Consider the following 10239-nt stretch of genomic DNA (forward strand, 5'->3'; position numbering starts at 1 on the left):
CCGCGAACGCGACGAAAAAATTTTACTCGTCATAAAACGATAAATAGTTTGTCAAATTTTTATTCATAAAAATGCAGTTTCAACTGCTTTTTATTTTATAAAATCCGTCTTCTTGCGCCACCAGAGGGCCTTTTAAACAATAGGTAGTCTGTTGGCGCTGGTCAGTAGTAGTCCAAATTCAATACAAACATTTGTTTCTTGAAAATTTGATCACGATTTAAATACAGTATTTACTTTTAATATTACCGATATGCCATCGAAACGAAAACGTGCTGTATTAACATTAAAAGACAAATTAAAGTATTTGTTTCGATTATCCGAATTTTTCCTTATCCGGACTACCTTCATCCCCAATTAGTCGAATAATCGAGGTTCTACTGTATATATAATATCGTTTAATTAATTCTTATTATAATATTTTTTACTCAAAAACAATTTAATATAAAACTTTCTTGTAATATTATTAAAGAAACATAGTTTATGCATCGTTTCTATGAACTTTTCTTATAAGTAATGTTATGTTTAATTCAAATGGCAGCGAAATTAATTATTAATAATCATTCAGAAGTAATGAGTTATTTAGTAACAAGGAAGGAATTTGTTTCTAGAATAATACATAATCTGCTTTAATTTAGGCCTGTAATGTAGACAATGACTAGCAATTACATTTAAAATTAATTTTAATTTATATCAGAGATAAGATTTTTATGAAGCAAAGATAATTTTTCTTCTTTTTTTTTATTATTAAAGCATTAGTTATTATTCTAAAGTTTATAAGTAAAATTTTTAAAAAGTTGTCTTCAACAATTTGAATAATTAGCATTTAAATTTTTGAATAATCAATTGTTAAAATTATATATAAAATAAAAATTATAATTCTAAACAGCCTATTTACAAGAACTAGATATTGAATATCAATTTTCAGACTTTGCATCTAAAAACTGAGTTTGAATAGAATAGCTTTACGAAAAATGCAATGCATTGTTTGAACTAAAATACATTTTGACTAGGTTGCATGCAAGGGGCTATCCATGAATTACGACCACATTTTCCTTGAAATTTTTACTCCCCCTCTCGTCCCAGTTTTTCAAAGTTTCCGTAACCCCCTCCCCTCTTCGGACGCCCAACAAAACTCAATCCCCCTTAAAACCTTTATCACTTTATGAATGATAGATACCATACGTAGAAACAAAACACAAATAAATTTTGAATATAATAAAATGCATAAAACCATAAAATTTAATGAATTAAATGAACGTTCACTGATGCTCAACCTCTCCCATCTCCCTTGTCCGACTTGTCATACCCCCCCTTCCAGTATGGATGTCATTTACGGACACATCCCTAATTATATATTATTTAGAGTCTCTATTTTTTTAACTTAACCGTAAAAAATAATAAAATATTTAGGAAATTGAATAATTTACTAAATTAAAAATATTAAGTGTCCATAATCCCAAGTGATTTATAGCTCTGCATTTATATATTATAATAGTTTGTGCGAAGGAAAAAAATGCAACTCGAAATATTTGAAGCAGCAGATCATTAAAATTCATCAAATCATCAGACCGGAGGAGAGTCTGAAGCAGCAACTTAAGGGCAATTGGCTAAACACGTGCAGGTGGTTGACGCACGATGTCACCTGCTCTAACGGCCCTTACAAAAGGACAGATGGTATACGAGCTTGTTTACTTCCTTAACTGGAAAACATTCTGAAAATATGGCACGACTTTTTACATGCTATTTATGCCATCAAGCCAGACTTGATAATTCTTCAAGTTATTTTAACAGTGTATAATTTTAAGTGAACAATATATGAAATTTTATTCATTCGTATATATTTTTATAGTAAACTTTAAATTCTTTTTATTGGTATATAATTATAATAAATATAACTAATATAATAAACTGGAAAATATTTCGATGGCAAAAAAAACATCTGTAATAACATAAAAACTGCAATCCTATGTTAACGAATATGCAACATAAGGAACAAGCAATAGCAGCAGTAGCAAATACCAACAGTCAAGGTCATTGATCACGTCTTTCTCCTAAATATTTTCAATATGTTGTTATAATTCCAAATTCGCGTTTTCACTTTTATAACAAATATATTAAAATATCTTAAACTAACTTTATGCTTCAACGTATATTTAAACAATACAAAACAAAATGTAACTGATTCTATCATTAAGAAATCAATACATCAAAAATTATAGATCAATTTTACGCAATAAACAATTAATTAATTAATCAAAGTTGAAATATTCTTTTATGGCTTTTAAATCATATGTAAACTTTATATTCTATTTAAAAAATAATAAAATCTGATCAATTTTAAAACAAATTTAAAAACTTATTGATCAGTAAAAATATTTTAAACAATATTTGCAAAATAATGATCATTTAATTTATTCTTCATGTAATCACTGCATAGTTTATATACTGATTGCAAATTATTTTTTATTCCAGCAAAAATTAAATAGATCATGCTCTGAAGAGATTCAAGTTTTCAAACATTACAAAGATCATTAAACCTGAAAATTTTTGTAACATTAAAAATATGGTAAGCATTGGTAAGTTTTTTTATGAAGAAGTAATATTGCCTAATACTCATGTTTGATATTTTTATGAAAAAAATTATAAACAAAATTAAATAATCAATTTTATGAATTAAAATTAATTTACATAGATATTTAAATTTTTCTCAATAGTTTCAAGATTTTATGAAGCTTCTAGATCAACAGTGGTGAATCTATGCTCCTTGAAATACAGTGACCTACACAATGATTTCAAGGTATATTAAATGTTTAGAAAGTTTTAAGTTTTTTCTAATTATAAAAAGTATTTGATAAATTTCAAAATTTTGCATATGTAGTGTGAAAGTAGGGAAAGTTGTAAAAAGTCTTAAAAGCAACAAATTATGAACATCAGACTGAAAAATAATCATCAAATAAACAATAATTTCCCATTAAATACTTGTTTTGTAATGAAATTTGCGATTATAATGAAAATAATCGCAAATTAATCGCAATAAGTGATTAATTTAATTAATTAATTAATCACTTTAATTAATAAAAATATCGCAATTAATAAAAATAATCGCAAATAAGTGAAAATAAAATATGTGATTATTTACATATTTATTTTCACTTATATAGTTATTTATTAGTTATATACTGTAGTTATATATTGTTATTTTTGTGATCTAGATTAAGAAGTTAGAGTAAAATTTGTAAGCATTTTTTTTAATACTTTTTTAATTAATTACTCAAATATTTGACCCACAACTAGGTTCACCATAAATATTCTAAACCAGCCATACTCAACCTGTGATCCATCAAGCTTCTATGTGCAGCCTGTAATATTCACACTCATGAAGTACTTTTTTAAATTTCTATTGATTGGATAAAAGTTTTAAAACCTTAAAAGCCCTGGTCACACTATACGATTTCTAGCCGCACAGGTGACTGCAACTGCAACTGCAACAAGCGCAAGTCGTGTGCGTCTTCTCATGGTCACACATTGTTCGTTGATGTTGCAACTGGGAAACACGTGACCCTATAATAAACCAATAAAATTACAGTAGCTTGTTTTTGACTACTTTTGTGAGTTTGCTGATATTTTACATTCTACTTCAGAGTATTTATGGAATTTTAGTCACTTTTCTTATTAAAATAGCAAGCAGTTTCTTCTCTGGAATGAATAAAAGAAAAAAAGGTGATTATTTTGATAGAGCTGGAGCGAATACACGAAAAGATAAAATCTTCGATAAAATGAAGAATTAAAATCCCACAGGTATTCGTGAGCCTGAATAAGCTCGATCAATCTCGATTCTGTAAAAGTATTAATCCTCTAACTATCTGCCATGATGATGAACTATTTTCAATGTTGTCACTGTATGACATGGCACAAAGGCATTTGTTGATTGGATGCACGTTTGCAATCGTCGCGAGTAGAACAAACTTTTTGTTTCTAGTTGCAGTTGCAGTCGCGCCGGTTTTCAAGGAAGGATTACTAGTTAATGGAACAGCCATCGCGGTTGCAGTCGCATGCGCGGCTGGAAATCGCATAGTGTGACCAGGGCTTAAGATGCAGGCAACACGACCAGTTGGTATGCACATGCACAGTGCTCTTGGACCTATTGTTTGTTTTATTTATGTAACAACTTCATACAGTTTTGTTTCTTGTAATGTTAAATGTCAGCTACACTGAACTGATGCTGGTAACTGTTTTAATCTGTATTGTTTGTATGTCAAAAATAATTTGATTACCTACAATGATAAATGTATCTTCAAAATACAAACAAAAATATCCAAAGAAAATAGTGTTTCAAGACAACTGGGAAGAAGTATATTTTGTTGTACCAAATAAACACAGTTCAGCAACTTGTTTAAAAATATATAATGTAGATTGTCATTATACCAAGAAACACAAATCATTTAATGATGATTTTCCTGGTGTGTCTTTAATCAGATATTAACTTTCTTTAAGAAGTCATTGCAATAACAACAAAGTGTTATTTCAGTGGCATTATAACAAAATGCAGTGATGACAAGATCATATGAAATTTGTTACATATTTGGTAAACATTTGAAACCATATACAGTGGTGCCTCGTATAACATACGCCTCGAATAACGGATGCTGTGAACAACGGACTTTCTGTTTGGCCGTTACGTGATTCCAGCAACGGACTGGCTGCAAACATTTTTTTTTTTTTTTTTTCATTTGTTAATCATCATTTCCCCTACTGGGGATCAGCATCACCCTTGCCCCGCTATCTGCACCACAAGGGAGACTTTACTTTTATTCATTAATCTTTAAACCGTGTTACATTAAACAATATAAAAAAGTTTGTATAAGACTTTTATACAATAGGCTACTTGCCTTAGAATTTATCATTTGACAATCATTGGGGTACAACTCGCACCCCTTTAATTCACGACAATAACTTTCGCGTGAAGGACTTCAATTCACCCACAAGGTCTTTCTGTCGTAATACCATGTAAAAGTCAATACCATTAGTTTGAAATGTCTGATTAGATAACAGTCTAAGCTGCATCCTATCTTGTTCATGTTTAAGACAGTCATCTAGAAGATGCTGTAGGTTGTGATCACCATTCTTGCAGTCACAGGAGATATCTTGTGTTCTGTTGACTCTTCTAAGATATTCTTTTGTCATGCAATGATTCGTAAGTAGTTGTGTCATGTAATAATCGGGTCTGAGCCATCTAAGCTCGTACATTCGTTCCTCAACACTTGGAAGCAGCCAGAAAGTGTGTCTTCCCTTGCTGCCGTTACTCCACTCATCCTGCCACTCATTAATAGTTAGTTGTCTTAATTGTCTTTTAATGTAGGATACTGGGATTCTATTATATGATATATCAGCCAGATTTGTAGCTGCTTTAGCAAGTGCATCTGCGCCTTCATTGCCGCTTATGCCGCAATGGGCCTTAACCCACTGGAACCTTACAGACATTTTACTATTCGTTATTAGAGTCTTGATATCAAGTGCTAATTGGCTTGTGTCATTAAACTGTTGCAGGGTCTGCAAGGCAGCCCTACTGTCCGTTAAAATCTTAACTCGGTCCAAACGTAGCGTATTAATGCACCATTTGATTGCACCCAGAATGGCCAGCAGCTCGGCCTGAAAAACCGAGCAGTGATCTCCTAGCCTTAGCTGTTGTTGATAGATGATTGCCTGATTCTCCTTNAAGAAACAAGCTGCCAAAAAACAAAGGATGGAACAAGAGGAGATGACCCTGCGAGCTCCGGTAGCCTCTCCTGAATCTGACTCTGATTAAAAAACGATAAAAAAAGACCTGCTGCAATGTGTAAAAAGTCTGTATCTGTATGAATGTGTAAAGAAAGTGTTCCTCCACCTCCTCCTCACAGCATCTGACTACCTGGCATAATTGGCAATGGCTCCATTTTCATTTTTTATGGTACAGTACAGTTATTTTATGCTGCAGAATGAATTATATGTTTTAACATGTATTTCTATGGGAAAATGCGTTTCATATAATGGACTTTTCACTTAATGGACGTGCACCTGGAACGGATTAAGTACGCTATACGAGTCACCACTGTATTGATGCAGGGGTTGTGAAGGAATGTTTCGTCAATGCTTCCAATGTATTATTTAATAATTTTAGTAATAAAAATCAAATATCAACTAATCAAATTTAAAAAAATGCATCTTTCTGATTTTACTGGCATTAGACATACTGAAGATATTGCAAAACACATTTCTAATCACATCTTAGATTTGAAATATTTAATATTAAATATTTTAGCTTAGCTTTTGATTCTAGCACCATTATTTCAGCAACATCACAATGTTTTGTTTTCATTAGATACTGTACTGAACAGAATTTATGTAGATTTAAAAAATTTTTTTCCTATGAAGAATCAAACCAGAGGCATAGATTATCTTGATATTATTAGTATTTTCTAGTGAAAAATAATACTGATTAATATAAAAAAAATTAGTTTTTGTGTGCAATGATGGATGTCCTTTAATGACTGAATCCGAAAAAGAATTTGTTTTCCCATTTAAAAGAAATGCAATTTAACAACAGACAACAGAAAAAGATTGAACATGGCTGTTCTAGACTAAGGCTTCTCAATTATTGATATCAACCTCAGTTGGAGTTGATGAGCAAATTAGAAACATACTGCATATGCATATGAAATATAATATTTTAATATTGTTTAATTATTTAGCAAATACAATCATTTAAAGCCATTAAAATATTTTTACTATAATTTTCAAAACTTTCCAAATACCGAAAATTTATTAAAAAAATAATGTATACATTATATATATTTATTTATTTGAAGGGAGTGAAAAAAAAAATTTTTCTTAAAAGAAGTTGATACACGAAAATAGTTGGGAACTCCTGTACTAGACCAAGCTTGCTTAATGTGAGAATTTATGTCCTTAAAAATATTAAATTCTGAATATTTTACTCAAAAATTATTTGTGATATTTGTCAAACAGATATTGGATACAGATAACAAATACCTCTGAACAAACAAATATTGAAAATACTGATATAAAAAAGTTTCTTTTAACTGCTAAGATTTTATGAAAAATAAAAATTAAACTAGTTAAGACAACAAAAATCTAAATTAATTAATTAAACCAAAGATGGAGTTGAGCAGGGCACTGTTCATTTTTAATTTGGATTTGTGACAGTTCATTATTACAATCACAACAGTACAAGTTCAATTCAACCTCTCAAGTGCATGCATGGGAACAATGGCATCTGAAACATGAGACTGGCCACAATATCTCCTGTCAATGCTGACAATTATGTTTTAATTGGATTATTTATATAGATTAATAATTTATTCTTACCATTTTGGAATGACTTATCTTTAAAACAATGCAAGATAGAAAACAAAAATTTTTTTTAAATTCCTTGTATGGAGACTCGTGCGGTTTTATTTACATTCAGTATATATGCTACATAAGCTTCTCTCTGAAAACATCTAATTGATATTCAATCTTCTGCCATACATTTTATAGCAAGTTTCTGGTTAGTTCTAATCACATGTTCAATTCTTCTGCATAATTCAGTGATATATAAGTATGATTCACCAAGCTTAATGTGAGATGCATGTTGTGTTGATTGAATTATGGGTTCAATTCTTTTTCTGGAAAAGAACAATGAATGCAAGCACCTATCAAAATATGATGGAATGCTTTGCTATTCCATAGCTCAATACTCCAAACAAAAGAAATCTTCCAGCGTGATGGCACTTCATTTCACTGGGAATTTGCTGTTCAAAACTTCTGGACCAGATTTTTCTAGACCAAAAAATTGGCCTCCAAAATTGTCAGATATAACCCCACTAGACTTTTACCTGTAAAGTTATGTAAAGGACCTAGTGTACTGTATAATATCATTGAATTACACAGAAGAATTGAACACACTTAAAACTTTAACATCATGTTACAAAACATAACAGGAGATCAAATATCAATTAAATATTTTGAGAGCAAGAGGTGAAGCTCTTGTCAAAGTGTACTAAATTCAAATAAAACTGCATGAGCACCAATACAAAGATAAATTGTTCTGTCTTGCATTGTTTTAATCTAAGGCATTTTGAAATGGTAATAAAAAATTATATATACTTTTGTCTAGCTACTGCTTGCCAAATGAAATAAGCATTAACCTTTTAGCTAATTATAATTTCTGCATAATTATATTATTTTTTATTACACATTAATTATTTATCCTAAATATTTTATTAAAAAATACAATACAACAAAATTAGATGACAACAAAAAAATAAAATTTACTTCAAAATTATTATTATTATTATTATTGTTCTACAGTACTACAGTTTTCCACATACAGTTTACAGAGTTAATGAGAACAGTACATATTTTGCAGATATATATATCTGCAAAATATGTACTTTTATCATTAACTTATACAGGGCGTATCAGAATGACATTTTAAAAATTTGGGGGATTGTAGAGGATGAAATTCTGAACGTTTTGATATAAGGAACCTATAGCCAGAAATGAGATACTGTATAAAGTTTCTACAGCACTTTGCACATTCTATGCGGTCGGTATGCTGAATGAAACAGCAGAATACAGTATTTATGGTATTTATGACAAATTTTATTGACAAAACAGTAGAGTACAATCAAACTGTACATCGAATCAGTGGCTGCACTATTTTAGAATAAATGTTCAATGTGCCAACCACCAACTTCATTACATAATGTGCGACGACGAACCATGTTTTGTCTGACTCTCCGTAAGATGCCACACTCCCCTCTGATGGTATTAAATGCTGTAAAGATGTGCTCCATAAGTTTATGAACTGTTCCTACAAGTGTTATGTGTACAACGGACTCACATTGACTAGCTGTGTGTTTACAGCACAGCGCCAGTGGATGCAAGGGGTGACCTGAAGGACGACAAGAACTAAGTACACAACGTCCTGTACACAGGCTCAGTTACACCACTGTAGTTGTGTGTTTACAGCCTTCCATCCGCAGCAATAACATGACGTCAATGGATGGAAGGGTAGCTACCAAAGTGAAAGGTGGTCAAGCACTTCCTACTGCTGTAGACACTTTAGTTCAAATTTCCGGCTATAGATTCCTTATATCAAAACGTTCAAAATTTCATCCTCTACAATCCCCTAAATTTTTAAAACGTCATTCTGATACACCCTGTATATTATATTATATATATAAATTATAAAATCAAATTATATAAAATAAAATTATATATATTATACATTTTAAAAAGTTTAATTTTTATAAATTAGATAATTATTAAATTTAATATGAGATGGTGCCTCATACCTCCATCTAGATCAAATTAATTAGTAATTAAAATTCTAATTGCCAAAAACTAGCCCAATCTTATATAGCAGTTGTTGTGGCTTCATACTTAAAAAGATTTGTTATAAATATGAATGTTTTAATAATGATAAGATGAAGCATTATATATATATTTGATCTCAATCTTAATCATGTAAAGTCCTGTGAACTTGACTTACTGTAGACTGAGAAAGTGACAAGTTGCCAAAAATGAAGACGTTTACAGTGTTGATGGTAGTCTAAATAGCAGTAATTTCATAAAGGTATTATATGTGCAAATTCATATATATATTAACTATGCATCAGTAATGACTATTTCTATTTGTTATTAAATTTTAATTTTAAAAAAAAAACATTGTCTATTCAGTGGTTACTTTTGAGTTAGTGATACTTGCATGATGGCATTTTGTAGCAGAAACTTGAAAAAAGGGTTATATTCTTTGTTAACATTTGGAATTGATGCTATTATCAAGTGGCACCAGTAAATAATAACTTATTTGATCCTAGTGTTACATTATAGAGATAAAAATTAGATTACATGTATTTCTTGGTGTTTGGACATCATGGTGAATTTTACGAAATGTAAAGTTATCAAAAGTTGAGTTTCCAGAATTCTACTGTATTACATTTCTAATTTCTTTATCATTATACAGGGTGATAACAACACCAAACGATCGCCTAATTTATTGGGCTATAATATGGCTATTTTAAATGATTGGAACTAAGTAATTTGACATTAGAGGTAGGCGTTAGGCGCCATCTCTTAATTAAATTAATAATTAAATAAATAATAATTAAATAAATAAATTTAGAACATTCTGGAATAAAAGAACTGGCCCGGGACGGGGCTTGAACCCGCAACCTCCTCTCGTTGGTTGGAAGA

At 30.4% G+C, this 10239-nt stretch overlaps 1 protein-coding gene across 1 annotated transcript in view; it reads right to left on the minus strand.

Moving 5' to 3' along the window:
- Positions 1-10239, minus strand: part of LOC111642206 — a 34679-nt gene that overhangs the window by 1178 nt on the left and 23262 nt on the right. Inside the window, exon 2 of the mRNA XM_023388502.1 lies at positions 5022-5712. Within this exon, the coding sequence (XP_023244270.1) occupies positions 5022-5712 (691 nt within the window). The remainder of the gene's footprint in view (positions 1-5021; positions 5713-10239) is intronic.

The sequence above is a fragment of the Centruroides sculpturatus genome, unplaced genomic scaffold (genome assembly GCF_000671375.1).
Source record: "Centruroides sculpturatus isolate CEXI.00-Female unplaced genomic scaffold, Cexi_2.0 scaffold1613, whole genome shotgun sequence".
NCBI lineage: Eukaryota > Metazoa > Arthropoda > Arachnida > Scorpiones > Buthidae > Centruroides > Centruroides sculpturatus.